This window comes from Cebus imitator, unplaced genomic scaffold, assembly GCF_001604975.1.
Source record: "Cebus imitator isolate Cc_AM_T3 unplaced genomic scaffold, Cebus_imitator-1.0 Scaffold28, whole genome shotgun sequence".
Taxonomy (NCBI): Eukaryota; Metazoa; Chordata; class Mammalia; order Primates; family Cebidae; genus Cebus; species Cebus imitator.
The window spans coordinates 1,463,498-1,483,853 of record NW_016107343.1 but is presented as its reverse complement, the minus strand read 5'-3'; the positions used below and the strand labels follow the sequence as shown (position 1 = coordinate 1,483,853).

General features: G+C 47.6%; 1 protein-coding gene and 2 long non-coding RNA genes across 3 annotated transcripts in view; all 3 read left to right on the top strand.

Moving 5' to 3' along the window:
* Nucleotides 1-6,242, top strand: part of TMPRSS5 (transmembrane serine protease 5) — a 19,935-nt gene extending 13,693 nt beyond the window's left edge. The window contains exons 9-13 of the mRNA XM_017523300.2: nt 718-896; nt 3,169-3,267; nt 3,718-3,860; nt 4,180-4,332; nt 5,514-6,242. Coding sequence (XP_017378789.1) covers nt 718-896; nt 3,169-3,267; nt 3,718-3,860; nt 4,180-4,332; nt 5,514-5,528 — 589 coding nt within the window. The 3' untranslated portion in view covers nt 5,529-6,242. The remainder of the gene's footprint in view (nt 1-717; nt 897-3,168; nt 3,268-3,717; nt 3,861-4,179; nt 4,333-5,513) is intronic.
* Nucleotides 6,243-6,925: 683 nt separating this feature from the next.
* Nucleotides 6,926-11,614, top strand: LOC119470344. The gene is made up of 3 exons (XR_005199239.1): nt 6,926-6,961; nt 7,754-7,922; nt 11,462-11,614. It is a non-coding gene; the product is annotated as an uncharacterized LOC119470344 (long non-coding RNA).
* A 1,779-nt stretch (nt 11,615-13,393) lies between these two features.
* Nucleotides 13,394-20,356, top strand: part of LOC108300521 — a 7,692-nt gene continuing 729 nt past the window's right edge. The window contains exons 1-3 of the long non-coding RNA XR_001823472.2: nt 13,394-14,117; nt 17,117-17,178; nt 18,848-18,946. This is a non-coding gene — a long non-coding RNA (uncharacterized LOC108300521). The remainder of the gene's footprint in view (nt 14,118-17,116; nt 17,179-18,847; nt 18,947-20,356) is intronic.

Genomic DNA, 20,356 nt, shown 5'->3' with positions numbered 1-20,356 from the left:
AAAAAAAAAAAAAAAATTTCACATTCACAGCATACTGTATTTCTTCAGGTTTATCTTTGGTTCAATCATTTTCCATTAATTATTGGTTAATATCCGTCTTCCTTTTTAGACTGGAAGCTGTGCAGGAGCAGGGACTCTCAGTCTTATTTACCATTGAATCTCTTGGTAGATTTCTCCACTGCTGTGTCTCCAGGGTCTAGAATAGTCCCTGGAATATAGTAGGTGCTTAATAACTATGACTTGGAGGAACGAATTAATGATGAGTGAATGAGCTCTTTGATCTTCTCTTGATGGTGAACAGGGTGGAGAGTGTAATCCCCATTTTACCAAGGCTAGGAGGGAGAAGTGCTTCTCCCATGATTACACATAGTAAGTCCAGAGACAGGACTGGGGGCAGTTTTTCTGACCCAGTCCTTCTGCGTGTTTGAAAACTTGGAGGGAAGTTATGCAGGAGAGAGGGAGTAATGGTTGCAGATGACCCATGGTCTTCTCTATCCATCAGGCCTGGAGCATTATTAATCACCTACTGCATGCCCAATGTCTTGCCGGCTGCTGGGATGATACTAAGAGGCATGGTCCGTGGGGCCTGGGAGCTCACCACCTACTGATGGGCCTCCCACCAATGGCCTCTCTGGCCAGCTTCCTCTATGTGCCACTTCACTTAGGAACACTTCTTCTACCCCTTCCTTCCCGGCTCAGCATGGCCCCTGTGTGCAGTTTCAGGCTATCCCGCCTGTCCAGCTGGCGGGTTCATGCGGAGCTGGTCAGCCACAGTGCGGTCAGGTCCCACCAGGGGGCTGTGGTGGAGAGGATTATTTCACACCCACTCTACAGTGCCCAGAATCATGACTACGACATCGCCCTCTTGCGGCTCCGGACCCCTCTCAACTTCTCAGGTGCAGTGTTGGCTTGAGGGTGGGCAGGCTGGAGACTAATGGCGGGAGAGGGCAGGGGCTGGGTGGGAGTGGTGAGCTGATTTCCAAAGTTTCCTTTGAGCACTGTAAACCTTAAAACAATTCACTACGGTCCATTTGGGGACCTTAGTGAATTTTGGCATCACCTGGATGTGAAGTTGTTATCAACTCTTGTGCAGGCTCTTTTAGGAACAAAGGTTCAGGCCCTTTTCATGGCTGGGCTGCAGGTGGGCTTTGCCTTGAGGTCCCAGGCAGCTGCCCCATCCACCAGTAGGCTGTTCTACCCTATCCCCAGGTCAGCCTTGGGCCCTAACATGGCCATTTGGTGCCATGCTACAGTTTATGAAATACATTTTTTCAAATATCTTCCCTTTCAGTCCTTGAAACAACCCTGATAGGTAGATGAAACAGGTAGATACAGATAAGGACATTGCAGTGTAGGGAGGGAAGCGACTGTCTTCAAGGCCACATTGGCAAACAGTTCCTAAGCCTGTTGTCAGGGCTCCACCTGCTGCAGCACCTGCCCTAGAAGATGACTCCAGGCTGCAGCCATACCAGCAACCACTCTCCCTGACACACACATGCATGTGGGCATTCACCTACAAACACACATACACACATGCACTCACACAGGCACGTGCATATAGACTCATATGCGAGCATTCACACATGCTCACACATACGTGCTCACATGAACACACCTGTGCACACACACCACACACACTCACAAACATGCACACTGTGCACACATACAGACATTCACATATACTCAACACTCCTCCCTCCCATCATCACCTGTAGCCTTAGGTTTCCCAAATAACAGCCATACACATTTAACAAATATTTTATCACATATTTGAACTATCGTTCAATGGGTAATATTTCTAAGTTAGTCTGGGCGTGGTGGCTCATGCCTGTAATCCCAGCACTTTGGGAAGCCAAGGTGAGTGGATCGCTTGAGGTCAGGAGTTCAAGACAAGCCTGGCCAGCATGGTGAAACCTCATCTCTACTAAAATTACAAAAATGAGCTGGGTGTAGTGGTGCATACCTGTAGTCCCAGCTACTCAGTAGGCTGAGGCAGGAGAATCACTTGAACCAGGGAGGCAGAGGTTGCAATGAGCTCAGATCGTACCACTGCACTCCAGCTTGGGCGACAAAGCAAGACTCCATCTCAAAAAAAACCAACCAACCAACCAGCCAAACAAACAAACAAACAAACAAACAAGTCTTAGTTGACTGAAATAAGTATATTTAAAAGAGAAATACTACTACATTAGATACCTATGTAGAATCTACTACTGATTCTCCAGCCTCAGCCTCCCAAGTAGTTGAGACCACAGGTGCGCACCACCACACCCAGCTCATTTTCTAAGTATTCTAGTATTCTAAGTAGTAGATACTGCATAGGTATCTAATGTAATAGTATTTCTCTTTTAGATATACTTGTTTTGTTATAGTAAATAGCATATTTGCTATATAGTATAGTAAGTAAATAGCATATTTATTATTTAAATATATGAAATAGGTATAGTAACTAGCCTCTCTGGTTAGAGAATGTATATTACTTACCTAACTAGAGAACCTATATTACTTACCGTAAATAGAGACTAACCACAAAAATATGTAGCATGAAACAAATCAGTGTGGAAGTTGTAGGTAGCTGAGCCCACTGCAGAAGTCGCTGCACCTGGGCCTGCTGTCTCCTGTTTGGATGGGAGGTTGGCAGGTAGCAAGAAAGGCACAGACCAGCACCAAACAGTCTTTCTCTGTGATACAGTTAGAGGAACTGAAAGAGAATTGAAAAGGACATGGCATTCTCCCCAAGTGAATGTTTATTCAATGGCATGCCTATGTACTACCTAAAATCATATTTGGCTGCACCCATGGGATATGTCACATATTTTTGGAAACACTGTCCTTATTAGAAGTTGGGTACCCATGGCCTGAAAGAATTTTCACCCCCACTTCATCCCCAGGTGTGGGGAGGGGAGGCAGCGTGGGCCCTGTCCACCTGTAGAGGGCGCTGTGCACACTGCAGTTTGCATGCTGTCCTCTGTGATGGGTGACCCCTAGGATGGGGACAGTGCAACACTTGCAGAGCCATCTAGGAGGACTGGCTGGTGGAACCCAGGAACCAGAACTGTTTGAGAAGGGAGTGGGAGGAGGACCTGCCAGTTCTGGGTCCTTCGCCCAGGCTCTGCAGTGGGGAAAGCCGAGCCTGACTGGGGACCAGGACCATATGCTTCTCTACAGACACCGTGGGTGCTGTGTGCCTGCCAGCCAAGGAGCAGCATTTTCCAAAGGGCTCGCAGTGCTGGGTGTCTGGCTGGGGCCACACCGATCCCAGCCATAGTGAGTCAGCTCCCTGGGCCCTCGATGTGGGAGCAGGTGGGGGAGGCATTCTTCCCCAGGGTGAGGCATGGCTGCATGACAGTGCCGGCCCTGTTTTTCCCTGGCATCAGCCTTGGGCAGGCCTGGGGGGTCCAGCCTCCCTTGCCTGGGCCTTTCTGGGGAGTACATCTACTGAAAGTTTTCCCCAAACCAGACCCTTTTACTCCCCCTCCCCTTGTCCCAGGAGCACCATGGTGTCAGCATTTGGTGTATGTGTGAGTCCTCCTTTTCCCATTCCTAGCCCCCAAGTCTGATACCCTCCTGCTTCCTTGCACAGGGTCCACAGCTCCCACCCTGGGCTCACCTCTTTGGGTCGCCATGTCTCTGGGACTTCTAATTACCTCCCCTCTTGCTGTTCTGCCTGCCTGGCCTTGATTCTTGCCCTGCAGTTTTTCTCGGTGTCTCCCATAGCTTACAGCTCGGACATGCTTCAGGACACAGTGGTGCCCCTGCTCAGCACTCAGCTCTGCAACAGCTCTTGCATGTACAGTGGAGCCCTCACGCCCCGCATGCTTTGTGCTGGCTACCTGGATGGAAGAGCCGATGCATGCCAGGTGCAGCCTGTGGCGGCTGGGGTGAGGGTGGAGGTGGAGGTAGAGGTGGGGGTGGGAGGGCAGGGGGCCTGCTGTGATTTAACTCCCTGCCCTGGTCTGAGCATGTTGGTGGTGTAAGACAGCCTTTCTAGAAGGAAGGGCACCCAGGCAAGTCTGGAACTCATGCTAAGGGTTTAAGGAGGGGTGAGGCCAGCAGGTATCTCAGCTAGAAGCAGGAAGGGCCCAGTAAGGAGATTCCATTTGCCATAGTGGTCTGGTTCTCTCTATCAGGAAGAACTAACTGGCTGTTTCTCTGTGTCTCCATGCCTGGATCTCTTAGGGGGATAGCGGGGGCCCCTTGGTGTGCCCAGATGGGGACACATGGCGCCTGGTGGGGGTGGTCAGCTGGGGTCGTGGCTGCGCAGAGCCCAATCACCCAGGTGTCTACGCCAAGGTAGCTGAGTTTCTGGACTGGATCCATGACACTGCTCAGGTGAGTGTGGGGTCAGGAGTAGGGCAGGGAGGTTTTGAAAGGACCTGCCCCTCGAATGCCAGGAAGCTTACCCCTTAGGCCCGGGCCTTGCTGGGGGCAGGGGAGGGGACTAGGACATGTTCCCAGACTGAGTGGAGGAAGAAGTGATGCTTAAACATTGATAGAATCCATGGATTTCTATCAATTTAAGGATGAACTGGGTAAGAGTAGACTTGAGTTTGTATCCCAGATCTACCATTTCCTGTGTCGACCTTTGGCAAGTTTCTAACTTTGGTAAACCTTAGTTTCCTGATAATAACCATCATGGCTACTTATATGCTATTGTAATGATTAAAAGACCAGTACAATGCCTAGCATGGTGCTAGGCTTAGAGTGAGTGATCTGTAGTGTTTTTTGTTTTTTTTTTTGAGACGGAGTTTTGCTCTTGTTGCCCAGGCAGGAGTACAATGGTGCAACCTCAGCTCACCGCAACCACCACCTCCTGGTTCAGGCAATTCTCCTGCCTCAGCCTCCCGAGTAGCTGGGATTATAGTCATGCACTACCATGCCTGGCCAATTTTTTGTATTTAGTAGAAATGGGGTTTCACTACGTTGGTCAGGCTGGTCTGGAACTCCTGACCTCAGGTGATCCACCCGCCTTGGCCTCCCAAAGTGCCGGGATTACAGGCGTGAGCCACGGCTGTCATGTCATTTATGTGTATCTGTTACCGCCCTCCCTCCCTGCTCTCTAAGGCGGTTACCAGTGGCCACATTCCCTGCACTGCGGAGAGAGCTCAGCACTTAGCAGTTTGGGTTCTGCATCTACGTAAATTGTGTGACTCTGGGAAAGCCACTCTCCTTCATCTGTTCAATCGGAAGGCCAAGTGAGATAATGTGTATACATACACACTATTTACATAAAGTATTTTACAAATGTAGGGTGTGATCATGAAAAGCATCTTCCTCTAAGGTTGGGCAGGGGTGGGGGTTGGTAGACAATACATTTCAGAGTTCACAGGGAATGTATATACCCATCTTCTCATAGGAATCTTACAAAAAATCTCAAGCAGCAGATATTTTTAGCTCCATTTGATAGAAGTGAAAATCAAGGCCCTGCATGGTTAAGTGGTTTACTAAAATAAAAGTCGCTTGGCTAGTGTAGAGCCATACTGTGAATCTGGTTCCTTTCTCTTTTGGTCTAGGACTCCCTCCTCTGAGTCCTGCTGTTTCCTCCAGTCTCACTGCATACTGTCGCCTCATGCTTCCTGGGGTCTCCAGCAGCTCCACTACTAGAGAGGCAGCAGCCTCCGACCCCGAAGGCATGGACCTCCCACACTACTGCGTGCGAGGAACAGTCGCCACCCATCGGCCAGCCACCCAGTCGCCGGGCCTCTCCTCTTGGGCCCTGATTTCAGAGTCCTCTTTCTCATTAGAAACTCAATGACAGGAGAGAGGCTGGGGCTGGGTTGGGAATGCTGTGGTTGCTGAGGGCTGAGGGGGAGGAGGAAAGAGGAAGGAGCTGGAGAAGAAGAGGCTGCTGGAAGCAGCAGGAAGCCTGCCCTTCTGCCCTCTCTTCTCCCAGCCCCTGTGTGAGTCATTCGGGAGAGTGCTGGGAGGTGCTCCCAGTCCTGTTTTTCCCTGTGCTCTCAGGTGCGCTAAGTGCCTCCCTAGAGGATTCTATGGCTGAGAGGCTCCTGGGCAGATGGGGTCAAGTCTGGGCCAGCCCAGATGAAGCCAGTGGGAGGCAGGATCCTCTCCATTCTCTCTCTCCACTCACCTTCCTGTTCTCACGTGGCTCTGGCTGGCCCTGTATGGGGTGGGGGCACTGGAAAACAAGAAGGTTGGAGTTGGTCTAGGATGTTGGTTTTAAATGACAGTTCTGTGAACTGGTCCAAGGAGTTCTGTTATTAAAATGATATATGGTCTCGGTCCAGTTTTCTCTTCTCCCTCTCTCTCACTCGCATGAAGACACACACACTACAGGGTAGAATTACAATTTTCTTTCTATCTTCTATACATGTTTGTTGGAGCTTTGGTGCTGACTCCTGCTCATCTACTCCAGAATTCCGTTTTGTGCTTATTTGTTTTGCTGAGGCTGAAGTGCAGTGGCACCATCTCCACTCACTGGATCCTTGACATTGTGGGCTCCGGGCTCCCAGCTCAGCCTCCCTGGTAGCTGGGACTACAGGTGCACGTCACTACACCTGGCTAATTCTGTTTTTGTATTTTTTGTAGAGATGGGGTTTGTTTAATTCTTTACATTTGTTAAATCTACATGTCATGATTTGCAGTGAAAAGCCTTAGCCATCCAGGTGCTCTGAGGTTTTGAATCTGAGAACCACTTAAGTCAATGCTCTCTTGGGAAGGTTTGGTTTCCCAGCAAGGCCCATCTCTCCTTTTTTTTTTTTTTTTTTTTTTTGACTCCAGTCTTGCTCTGTCACCTCACTGCAACCTCCACCTCCCGGGTTCAAGCAATTCTCCTGCCTCAGCCTCCCAAGTAGCTGGGATTACAGGTGTGGGCCACCATGCCTGGCTAATTTTTTTGTATTTTTAGTAGAGATGGAGCTCTGCCATGTTGACCATGCTGGACTCGAACTCGAGACTTCAGGGGATCTGCCTACCTTGGCCTTCCAAAGTGCTAGGATTACAGGTGTGAGCCACAGCACCTGGCCCCATCTCTCCTTCTTAGCTCTTGTTTTGGAACTGGGCCTTTTGACTTGGCCTCTCTTTCTGAGTTTATGCCTAGTTAGCTTTTCCTTGGTTAAACCCCTCCTCTCCTCTCTCCTCTCTAGCAATTAAAATGTAATTGGCATCTTGTTTCTAAAAACTGCAATGAATTTTTTATGGTGCTTACCTAAGGAAATGCAATTAGTGTTTAGCAATAACAGAACTTTGTGAGTTTATCAGCATATTTTTTGAGGAGTTGTACACATGATTACTCATTTCTAGAGGGTCTGCTCCCTTTACATGAAGAGGACTAAAAAACGAAGGTTTCAATTTACTGCCAGTTTATTACCTAGGAAGTAGTTGCTGGGAGTCTGCTGTCAACGTGTAGAAGCAACGTAGGAAAAGTTCTGCTGAATTGCAAAGTAGCCTTACCCTGTGTCCCTGGAGGTCGGACCTCCAGCCTCTACCCTGAGATCAACATTTACTGCCCAGCTCCCTTAAGTCCTCGCCTCAGGAGGCACTGATGAGGGAGTGGATCCCCCTGGGCAGGGATATGTTAACAGCAAATCCAACAGCTGTGATCTTTTTTGTGTTTCTAATGTCAATTATAATCATTTGTGTATTTAAAGGGGAGTTTAAAAAAATTACAGCCATCAAAGCCTTTTAATAATCAGTAACATTTGAATAGTGTTTTACAGTTTAGGAAACACGTTCACATGTGGGATCTCACAACATCTGTGTGGTAGATATTAGTATTATTGTCCTCATTTTACAGATAAGAAAATTAACTCAGAGAGATTAAGTGGCTCCCCCAAGACCACCCAGCTGGTAAGCACCGGAGCCAGGATGTCAGCCGTGGGACTTTTTACTCTAAATCCACAACACTGTCATGCATATGAATGAATGAGATGATCCAGTATTGCACAGAATAATAGAATTGGAAGGTAATTGCTTAGGTCACCTGGTCTAAGTCACCTGCTTACAGTAATGCATTGGCACACCTACTTTTTTTTCTTTGAGAGAGAGTCTCACTCTGTCACCCAGGCTAGAGTGCAGCGGCATGATCTTGGCTCACTGCAACCTCTGTCTCCCTGGTTCAAGCGATTCTCATGCCTCAGCCTTCCAAGTAGCTAGGACTACAAGCATGTGCCACCAAGCCCGACTTTTTTTTTTTTTTTTTGTAGTGATGAGGGTTCACCACATTGGTCAGACTCATCTTGAACTCCTGTCCTTAAGTGATCCACCTGCCTTGGTTTCCCAAAGTGCTGGGATTACAGGCATGAGCCACTGCACCCTGCCTCCCACGCTTACTTTTTTATAGATGAAGGAACCAAAACCCAGGAATTTGAGAGGCTCCTGCCAAAGACCCTTCTCAGGCAATATGCTTAGAAATTTCCAGTTCTCTCTGAGATTCATGGTCTAACTAAACCTTACAAATAAATATCTCCCATAGGGGAGCTACAAAGGGTACCCTAATAGATAATTTGCTAATGATTTCTTGCTTACCTATACAGAAGATCCTGTTATCTATGAACAGGCTACCAGTCAGATCTGCAGATGTAGAAGCTCTCACTTTCCTTGTTAGCATTTGCCAGTCCAGCCCTTTGGAGAGGGAAGAGAAGTGATGGCCTGGCCAGCTCTGTTCCCCTGGGCCTGCTCCTGGAATGAAGGGGTGGAGGTGGGGCCAGGAAGGTTGGGAAGGTTTGAGTCTAGAGGGGCTTTAATGAGGACCAGCTGGGTTCCCAGCTCTCTAAAGCTCTGTAGGGAATTTGGAGGTAGAAAAGCCAGCTGTCTTACTGGAGCAATGAGGCTTATTTGCAAAAAATTATTAGTAGCCAGCCAGGCACAGAGCTGAGTGGGGAGGTAGTAATTGCTCAGAGAGTTCTAAGAGCCTGTTCTTATAGAAGTCAGGGCAATTCTGTATGTGGGAAACTTCTGCCTTCCTCTGTTAGGATTCAGCATCCCACCTGCTTGGGCAGAGCTTTCGAGCCTCCTGAGATGTCCCAGAGGGTTGCTCCTGGCTGCCATGACAGGTGCAGATCCCTTCCCTCTTCTTCTTCTTCTCCGTGCTTGTGGGATCTCGAGGATGCTAGAGGATTCAGCATCCCTCTGGCATCAGATGCAGGTTGTCTCCTCCTGACACTTTCTGTGGAGTTCTGCTTTTCCTAAAAGGATTCCTGGGAACAAGGGGCAGCCCTGCCATTCCTCAGGAACATTTCTCAGGTTCTTTCTTAAATTTTCTTTTTGGAGGTGCTTGGCTCACCCACAATAGGACAGAGCTGGAAATGCTATACATGCTTAGAGCTGGTTTGGTAGCTGTCAGGAGATGTTTTTTCCAAGTCCCTCTGATGCTTCTTCTCTCCTCTCTCCTCTGCCCTCTCCTGGCCATGCTCTTAGGACCCTCTTGCTGCTCCGTGGCTATTCAAAGGAGAACCTACCTTCACCTGCCCTCACTTCCCAGTCCAGCATCCTGGGTCTGAGCCCTGTCTCTACCTTCCTGGCAGACATGCTGCAGTGAACTCTCAGGGTTTGCCCCACCATCAGGACTCTGTTTCCTACTAAACTGACTGAAAAGTTAATGACTCTTTCAACTGTGTGTTAAACCTGTCCACCTCTAGGAAGTTTTGTAAGGAAGTAGGTAGGCAGCAGCTTCCTACTCCTGAGGGCTGAGGCTGGTCTTTCTCACACATTCAAGGCTAGGGAAGAGAGAGGCCAAGCAGGCCTGCACCTGCTGCCTGGGGTCTCCCCAGGGTGGGGCACTCTAGGAGGATCTGTGGAGGATTTCACCTGGAGGTGAGTGCTGGAGGGAACCAACCTGGGGAACCAAACAGAATGGAGAGAGAAGTCATTCCTACAGAGCCACAGAGCCCTTGCTACTTAGCCTTTCCCAGAACAGCACGTGGGCTCCAGGAAGGCAGAGACTTGCACAGGGCTGGGCTCATCTTGGAGCTTTTTCCCTTCCAAGGAACCTCTGGCTGTGGCATCTAATAGTAGGAAACAATGGGTCTAGCTGCAGAGTCCCATCACATCCCATGTGGGAATGTGCCGAGCAGGCGACTCAGCCTCTCTGGATTTTGGTCTCTCATTTGTTAACTTAGAAGTCTGGGCATGGTGGTCTCCATGGGATCTGCCTTGTCAGACAAGCTTTAGCTCAAACTTCTTTTGCCTCGTGAGATGTCTGCTTACCACTTCCAGTTTGGATAACCTTCAGGAGGGGCCTGTTCCCTGGGACATATCTACAGAAGTCAGCTTGTTACGGCTTCACAGCACTGCAAGTCTGCTGTCCCTGGGAGCCCTCTGGGTTTGTGGAAGCCATAGAAATGGGGCAAAAGACTTTAAAGGCAGCTTTCGCCATGTTGCTATACCCAGCATTTGAACCCTGGGAAAGGATTCAAGGAAAGGTTGAGCTCCTCAACCTGGTAGTTTTTTAGTTGTTCTCCAGCTCACTTCCTGACAGCCCAGGCTCTGTCTGAAGCCTCATGGGCCCCAGCTCCACAAAGGCAGCCAAAGGAATTTCCTCTCAATGGCAAAGACTATGAACATGTTCCTTCTTTCTGTTTTCCTTGACAGCTCCTAAGCTGGCCATGAGGATCCACTCTTTCCTCCAGCCTTTCCCTATGCGTAGAACAGTGAGGGGCGCATGGCAATATATTCAAGCTTATGTATATGGCATCTGAGGTCGGGCATGGAAAAATACTGATGCATTGTGTATGTTTGTGCATGAGAATGAAACTCCTTGACCCTGAAAACAGGATAGGGAGTGGAGTGTGTGGTGTGATAAGGAATGCTGCAAACAGCCTCCTGAGAATGCAGTTTGAGTGTGTACAAGGTCACAGGTGCCTTAGCAACCCACCTCAAATGACCATCTAGTGGATGTTTATTGTTAATACAGGCGTTTTCAATAAATATTTGGTGGATGGAGGCTGTAGTGGATTCTTTCGGAAGAGCTACCCCCAGCCCTGCTCAGCTGGAACTATCTGAGTACTTTGTTCTTGGTGTTCACTGCAGGCCATAAGCTCTGCAGTGAGGAAAGTCCTGGGTTAGAGAACTGCTAGAAGACAGCTGGGATCCGAGCCCTGCTCTGGACCCAGCCATGCCAGGCTCAGGGAGGGAGGATCTTTTCCCACAGCCACTCTGTTAGGGTGACCCATCTTCCCAGTTGGCCCAGGACTGTCCTGGTTTTAGCACTGAAAGGCTTATGTCCTGGGAGAGTTTTCAGTCCTGGACAAACTTGGACAGTGGGTCACCCTAAGTCCAGTGCCTCTCTTCTGTATAAATGGAGTTATGCAAAATTCAGTGCACCCTGCTCCTGCTATCCTTCCTCAGTTCGATTGAGCTTAATGGAAGCACTCCCTGATGCCCAGACTTGGAGGAGGAAGGTCCTGGGAATCGTCAAGGCCTGAACTGTTTTGCAAAGGCTATGACATCAGCAGATGCTGGCTTGCCCTCAAGGCCCTTATGGAGAGAGTCCCGTTTTCTTCAGGGTCCGCATCTGCCCTGATTGCCACTTCTTCCCTGTGGTAGTTTCTGAGCCGGCAGCCAGGGCAGCCCTCCCTCACCTAATGTTTTGAGCAAACAACCTGGCCCTCCAAGGCCCAGAAGCTGTCTGGCAATTTGCAGGAGGTTGCGAAGGCAAGGCAGGCATAACGTTACTTCAGCAAGTCATGCATATTGAGTTCCTAGTTTCCCCAAGTCACTGTGATTTCTGGTCCCCAGAACCTGGGGCAGGCAAGCATGTTACTTGAAGACCACTGTCTTCAAGTGGTCTAGCCCACTCAGGAGGAGGAGAAAGAGGAGGAGGAGGACAGGGGGAGGGGGAGGGGGTGGACCTGCTGCTCCTAAGGGAACTGGATGGGCCTCTTCTCTTGGCCTCTGCCTTCCAAAGATCATCAGAAAGGAGCAAAGAAGAGACTGCAAGACTGCTGGAGCCCACAGGGATTTTGTGGGGTTTGTTTTTCTCAGTACTCTCTGCAGAGGTGAGGACATGAATAAAAGAATGAGGGAAGATTTATTGTTCCCATATCTTGTCAGTGAGTCCGGGGTTTGTATAGTGGATCTGCTGGGGCCCAGGCAGAAAGCCAGACCTTGCAAGTTTTCTGGAAGGACCCAGGTGGATGGTGGAGGGTGAAGGTGAGGTTTGGAGAAGTGGATTTAGACCAACTCCTCCCCAACCACCAGATGCCAGACTTTGACATACCATTTGACACACCATTTGAGGACTCGAACTCCTGACCTCAAATGATCCTTTTGCCTCGGCCTCCCAAAGTACTGGAATTACAAGTGTGAGCCACTGTGCCCAGCCGAAGGGAGGGAAGTGTAAGTACCCTGAGGTAAGACTCTGCAGAGCTTCTCTCCTAATTGTGATAGAGGCAGATCTAATTCCATCCACTTTCCATGTGCAGGGCCCCCACCATGTTTAGCTGCCTCCTTCATGGACAATGTCAGGGAAATTCTCATGCAAACTGCCATGCTTCATCCTCACCAAAAATGGCCTCTTCTCTCATGGGTGACCATGCTAAGCCTATCCCCTCATACACATGCTCACATACCACCTTGACAATTTACCTGGCAGGCAGGATCATAAATTAGGACAATTAATTGCAATGGTCCTATACAAGAAATAGAGACCTATAGTAGCAGGTGTGTGTGGAGGGGTCATTTCTCCACAGAGTCTTCTGAAGTTTAGGTCAATCCTCTCTCAAGACTTCCCTCCAGGCTCACATTTGTGGGATCTAGACAAGAGTGTGGATAGAGACCCATATATCACATGTCTAGATAGTTTGAAGTAATACATCACCCTAACACACTGTTAAACTAAAAACGTTCTATCTTCTTATAATCAAAAGTAGAACATATAAGGATATAGAAGGCCAGATCCAAATTTTGAATTCTTGAATTTTTGAATTCTGTCCTGGAGCTTAGTTGATGAAGAGAGTAGGCTTGTGGCCACCTTTTCATACCACGCCCTGAGCCAGTCCCTCCTACTAAGGGCTTTCTGCACAGCCATGTGTACATTCCATCCTGCTTAGGGGTTTGCCCAACAGTGGCACCTGTGCAGCCTTTGGAAGCAGGCTCAGGGCCTTTGGAAATTTCAGGATCTAGAAAGAGAGACACAGGTCTGGGTGGCACAGGACTTCAGCTTTGTGAATTCTTCCCTTAGGGTGGGTCTGGTCAAAGAAGGGCCAGGAGAGCCGGGCTGGGACTAGGACAAGGCAGGTGAGGTGCCTCAGTGCGAAATTTAAGGTGGTATCACTCTCGGTCTCACACAAAGGCAGGCCAGCTCCTGCCTCACTCTGGTCTTGGTCCTGTAGGGCAGGATCCTCTAAAGTGAGCAGCCCAAAGCAGGGAGGGCTTCTCCCATCTGGTTTCCATGGGTACTGATGGTTACTCCTAACCATCGAGTGAGACAAAAAGACAAGATGACAGAAACAGACCTCTCTCCTGTGAGTCCGCACTTTCCTAAAGTACTCTAAAGCATCTCTGATTACTTTTCAGGGAGCTCCACGTCCGCATCAGCCCAGCCCCCATGGTGGTCCCTGGGCTCATTCTCTGTGGAAAAGTACCCAGAGTGATTCATTATCATCCCCACTCACATGGCTTCCTAGAAATTAATGTCGATAAACACTGAGAAAAACTCTAGTATAAAAATACACTGTACTCCAGAACTCTCGCAGAGCAGACATCAGTGCAAACTAGGGAAAGCCAAAGCTAATTAGGAGAAAAGGGATGTGCAGAATCCAGGAAAAGCTGTGGGAGAGGAGTGAGTCCAGATGCATTTTGGAAAGGTCTGCATTAAACTAAGTCACCACAGAGGATGCTCAGGAAACAGTGGAGAAGGTATGGGGGTCAGCTATGAGTGTTCTGAAGCCTGTTGAGTGGGTACTTGCTGCTCCATGTGCAGAGACTTTTGGGAGGGGCTGTGTGGGGAGGAGAGGAGGGCGTTGGCCCAGGAGCTGGCAAGCCTGGGTTTGAATCTGGACTCCAGTGCTTGTTGACCAGTCCAGCTAAGTCACTGGATTTTGCTGAGTTTCTATTTTCTCCTTGGCATAATGGGACTAATAATATGTTTCCTGTTTAACTTGCAGAAAAGGTGGGAAAACCACGTAAAGCAGCAAGAAGGTTTTGAAGGTTGTACAGAGGTAGGACACTGTAAAAGGTTGTGGTTAACCTGTATTGGCAAATCCGCCAGTTGTCTTGTTTATCCAATCCAACCCCATTTATTGAATGCCCTCTTAGTGCTATTTCCTATCTAATCCTTGAGCACCCAGAGATGAATAAAATATCACTGCCTTCAAGGAGCTTACCATCTATTCGGAGACAGACACTGAAAAGTAGCTATATTTATTGTTTGCTGTTAGAGCACATATATGGAATATTTTGAAAGAGTTTGCTACAATTACTTTACAACCATTTATACATAGATTCTTGTTGACGGGAAAGAATCGATTTGGTAAATGTAGAAATTTCTCATCTTCAATCATCACATTTTAAGAACACCAATCGAGGTGAATGGTGTTTTGATTGCAACCTTAGAAGTGTGGTTTCCATACCAACCTATCTGCACAGAATAAAAAGCCCAAGGCAAAATGCTGCCTCTAATTCGTGAAATTGTAGCTTTGGCTGAATCATTTTTTTAATAGAAAAGACTAACTAAGCCACATCCGTCCCACCACAGTGCCCGACCAAAGTGTGCATACTTACACACACATACATATGAACTGAACACACAGTGATGGGTAAACTGGGCCCTTAGCGGAATTAGACCAGGTCCTTGGCAGAATTCTGGCCCATCACCTTATGTCTCTGGTCTCAGTTACCTCATCTGTGTAATAGGAGTAACACTGCCTCACAAGTGTTATTTGGTGTCAAGACGCTGAAAGGGAATCAAAGGTATTATTACCTTGAAAGAGCAGGGAAAAGAGTAGTCACACAAGTAGTCCAGGAACACAGCTTAATCTGGAAGGGCTATTTCTATGCTCCTGGGAGGTGGCAGGCATGGCATGGGAGGCTGGGCTGTCACTTTCTCCTCTTCTATCCTTCCTTCTGTCCTTTTCCCTCTTCTCTCTTTCTCCTCCCTCTCTTCCTTCTATGTTATTGAACATGTGTGTGTGCCAGAATATAAACACATCACTACCTCAGCAGAAGCTGTCAATCAGGTGAGGAACCTGGAGATGCATACCAATCATTTCACTATAGAGCCAGGTGTAAGGTGCTACAGGAGCACCAATGAGCCATGGGCTGCTGATGGATGAATTTCAGAAATGAGTTGGAGTGAGGAGAGGTGACTGGAAGAAGGAGAGAGATAAGGACATTTGCAGCCAAGGGAACAGCATGAAAATACCTGACATTTCCTAGGAAATACCAAGCAGTTCTGTGCAGCTGGAGCAGGGACTGATGCCAGGGAACAAGAGATGCCAGTGAACAGTATGTGGGAACAAGATTGCTATGCCCTTGGCTGCCAAGCTGAGGAGTCCTCACTTTGTCTTATGGGGAATGGGAGAAGCCGCTGAAACTTTTTAAGTAGGAGAAAGTCAACAATCATAGGTGTACAGTGGAGAGTTTGCATTGCTCTGGGAGAGGCATGGAGGAGGGTTTTGAGGGACACTGGCATACTGTTATAACAATTACAGTGTGAATTCAAACTTCTTTCAATAATAAAATATTTAGATGAGAGCAATATTTTATGAGCACACATATGTTTTGTAATTGGTGACACCTACTTTGTATAATGTGAATGGTGTTGTTTTGATGAGCACAGGAAATTGAAATCAGGGCCAATGCAACAAATTGCAGAGTTGTATCAGTTTCAGCATCCAGTTTCTCTCCAGATTTTGGTTTTGGTTACCTAGCTCCAAGAAACCCTGGTTTATACAGTTGAGTAGCTGCAAACAGCAATGGCCTTTTCACAGCTTGACTCTTAGTCTCAGGGTACTTTTTAATTAAAACAAGAAAACTTCTTTCAGAAGTCTGCATAAAAATAAGTTAATTTGGCATCCTAAGTTACTGGGCTGGTGGCCTCTATGTATGAACACTAAGTATATACAACATTTTCATCATGGCTTGTTTACATGGTTAAAATAAATTTCAAATGAAGTTTAAATAAAATGTTTGCTAACTCCCCTAGCCATATATGAAAACTGAAGATATATGAAATCATTCCTACCTTGAGAGTGAAGGGTATTTTGTGATTTATTTGTGTCAGTCATTCATTGGGGGACTGCAATTGGCCTTCACCATGGTTGAAGCTGGACTGTTGGGGTTGCATTGATAAAGACTTCTTCACTGTGGCACATTGGAAAGGTGGGGGTGGGATGGCTACACTGGGCTCATCTTTCTTATAGACAGTATGTAAAATTTGCATAATCTTGGTTATTTTCTGATCCATGATTGTGGACATTGGGGAACACACACAAAACGTTGCTGATGTCAGGATTTCGAAAGACCCCACATCCATCTGGAAACTCCTGCCTGTGTACCCCCAGGGAGCCCCCATGCAGTATAAAAGTCCTCCAAAGGGAGCTTGGTGAGTGCTCCTTTTAGTTAGCACTTACTGTGTGCTGGGCACTGTTTTATGCGCTTTATATGTACTGACACTTTTATTCTTCACAGCGTCCCTACAAGTTGATTGCTATTATTATTTCTATTTTACAAATGAGGAAATCGAGGCACAAAAGAGGTTAAACATCTTGCCCAAGTTAGACAGCTAGCAAGTGGCAGAGCTTGGATTTGAATCCAATAGTTTGGCACTAGAGCCTGAATCTCTAATTACTATGCTCTATTGTGCTTCTTTAAGGAAAGAATTCATACTGGACCTCTGAAGTCAAATCTCTTTTAATTGGGAATGAACACTGCATTTGTCCTTTAATTGCTCCTAATCATGCCCCCAGTGTCAGTAGGAGAATGTGGGTTTTATGATGATGTTCTTATGACAATGTTCAGGATGGGGTTTCAGTGAAATTGTGCCATATACAATACTGGTGGGGAGGGGGTACTTTACATATATTTGACATTTTTGAAATGTACTCTCTGGAGCTAGGCTTGAGCCAGGTATTCATGACACTCTCCAGTGCCATGATGTCAGTAAATTATCCTCAGGGTCTGTGAGCTAGGCAGTCTCTGCTTTCTCTCTTAATTGCAGGATCCAAGGTACCAAAAGGAGGGAACAGACTCAGAACAGCAAGGGTGATGCTCAGGCTCCGGGTAAGGTGCGGTCCTGGCCCCTGAATCCTCCTCAGACCCACCCTTATCTGGCATTGGTCCTTCCGAGTAAAGAGAAGCTTCCCATTTAAGCCTCCACTGTGACAGGAGGCTGAAAAGTGTAAGAGAAGGCTGGAGTGAAAGTGCATTGGCAAAGCAACTAAACTGAGAGGAAATAGCAGGGTGGGAGTAGCTACTACAAAACCAGTCTATTAACGGAAGGTCCTAAGGGACCAGGATGGATTTTCTTAAGAATGAACACTAAACCAAGCGGACTGAATAAATGAAGACACGTCCATCAGGGACCCACTGATTGGCAGGAGCAACATGCTGTAGGATCAAGTCATATTCGGGGTCGAGGCTGACATGTTTGCCAAGTCTCAGAGTGGCCACCACTCCTTAAAGCTGGAAAAAGTTTATTTAGGATTCATGAAAGAAAGATCCTGCTGGGAACAGTTTTATGGAGCTCCTTACTCTGATGTTCGAACCACAGAATGAAAATAGTGTCAAGAAAGAATTTAATGAGTTCTTGGAGAGTGAAGACAGAAAGGCCTTCTTAAAGAAAATCAGGGAGGTCCAAAGAATTTGCCTAATTGTGTGGGAGTGCCACTGTGAAGTTCAGCGTGCCTCCCCTGACCCCTCTGATGCCACTGCACACTCAAGTGTTCTTCAGTCATGATTTCCAAGTGTCCCTCAAGGGTTTCTGCTCAGGCATCAGCATGCTGTACTCACCCCAACCTCACATTCAGGGTTTTGTGTGAGCATCATGCCCGGAAATCTCATACCCCTTAGCCATAGCCCACAAACCTCAAACCATCAGCTCCTGGGAAACCTGTTCAGCTCAGGACTCTGAGAATGAGTATGTGGCCACTTTTCCACGTGGCAAGTGTTACCCCGGAACAGAAGACAGAGAGAGAACCAGCACTTTTTGCACAGCTATTTCTCATCAGGTACTAAGCCGGGTGTGTTACTAAAGTTGGTTCACTGAATCTTTACAGAAATCCCATGAGGGGTAGTCTGCTCTTCTCTTCATAAGAGGAGACGGAGCCTCAGAGATATCAAGTAACACACTTAAGGTCACACAGCTAGTGAGGAATAGGAACGGATTCAAGTCTACATTTTCTGGCTTCAGAATCTGTGCTCGTCTACTATTCCTGCCTCCTGAACAGAAGACAAGAAACTCCCCTCTTTGCTCTGAAGTCTCGGAGCAGTGTCTCCCAGCAGGGCTGAAGCCAGAATATTCCGCAGGTGAGTTAGAGGCTCTTGGTTCCTGCCTTGACCTTGGGCAGGTTATTTGACCTTTCTGAGTTTCAGCTTCCAACATGGATAAAATAGGAATAATACACTCCCTTACCTCTTTGCAGAGTTGTGGATAGATCTAAGATAAAACCAGATGTGCAGAAGCACTTTGCCATGTTCAAACATGCATTTGATTGTAGAATAACCCTTGCTTGATAAAATGCTGTGAGTTCACCCTCTTCTTCACATATCACGATCCATCGAGGTTTGCTGAGTGAGTGTTGATCCACAAACATTCTGGGCTTGAACTGATCAAGCTCTCACGATTCTGCCAAGAGGAAAAAGTCATTTGCTCTTCCTTTCAGAGTCTGGTCATTGTGGGGAAGAATGGGGGAAAAGTCCATCTAAAGGCCAAAACTTTCTTTTGTGCCAGCACAAGAAAGAAAGTAACTTTTGGATTTAAGGCTTGGTAGCCAACCAAGCTCCAGAGAACAATGGAAGCTGCCCAGCACCAGGCACGAGGGGCAGGCAGGTAATGAGTCTGTTACCTGGGATGAGGATGGCTGCTCCAGCCAAATCACAGGCATTTCAGGACTTTCAAGAGTTAGACTGGGGAGGGGTTAGTGGTGGCAAATGCAGGAGGTGATGTCTGTAGACCCTGGGAAGGACTGTAGCTCACCTTGGCTCAACGCTATAAGAAGGAGCCCTTGTGACATCTGGAACCCTCCTGATCTCCAGCTGTCCTGCTTGTTTGCTCATGGTAGGGTCCTACTGAGATTGCCTCTCTCTCAAAATAATTCCTTCACCCTACATCAGAACTTCCCTTCCTGCTACCTGTCCCTTGGGTCTTGTCTGCTGGCTGTCAGGGATGGAAAACAATGTGATCAACACCTCCCGCTCCAGCCCTTGTGTATCTCCCGAGATATGACTGCTTGTTCTGTGTTGCTCGTCTTAGTCTTTTCTGTGAGCAACCACTGAACCATCTGCTATGGCCAGGCACTGTGCTGCAGGCAGGAGGAGATGGATAAATAAATCAGCACTGACTTCATCATGTCTTTTTATTTTCCGTGTTTTTTGATGTTTTGACATCTGGGGCCTGGCTGATTCTGGAGGCACTGCCCCTCCTAGGGTTTAGTCAATTCCTGGATATAGAAAGGACTCATTTGCAAGTGTGCCTTTCATATGCAAACCAACCAATCCAAAGCTCATACCCCCAACTACCTCTTTTATTGGGCTGCACAGGGTACTCACACTCTGGGCCACTCTTCACTCACACTTCAACTTTTACTGTGTCCTTGGACAAGCTACTGATCCTTTCTGTGTGTGTGTGTGTGTGTTTGTTTTTTGTTTTTTTAGACAGTCTTGCTCTGTCACCCAGGCTGGAGTGCAGTGGTGCGATCTCCGCTCACTGCACCCTCTGCCTCCTGGGTTCAAGTGATTCTCCTGCCTCAGCCTCTGAGTAGCTGGGATTACAGGAACGCACCACCACACCCAGCAAATTTTTGTAGTTTTAGTGGAGATGGGGTTTCACCTTGTTAGCCAGGCTGGTCTCGAACCTCTGACCTCAAGTTCGGAAGTTCCACCTGCCTCGGCCTCCCAAAGTACTGAGATTACAGATGTGAACCACTGCACCCGGCCTACTGATTCTTTCTGAACACTGTTTGGAAAATGGGGATAATACCTCCCTTAAATAGTTGTGTGAGAATAAAATACAAGATGTCTGCAAGGAGCTTAGCACATGGTAGGCACACTCCTACCTTAGGGTAATCCTCCACTGACTGGATTGTTCTTTCTCCAAGTGTCTGCAGAGCTATTCCCTCTCTCTGACTTAAGTCTCTGCCATTCTAAAAACAGCAAACGCTCCCTATCCCTGGGGAATTCCTGGTCCTAGTCTCTGCTTTATTTTTTTCCATAGTACTTGTCACCATTTAACATAGCATAT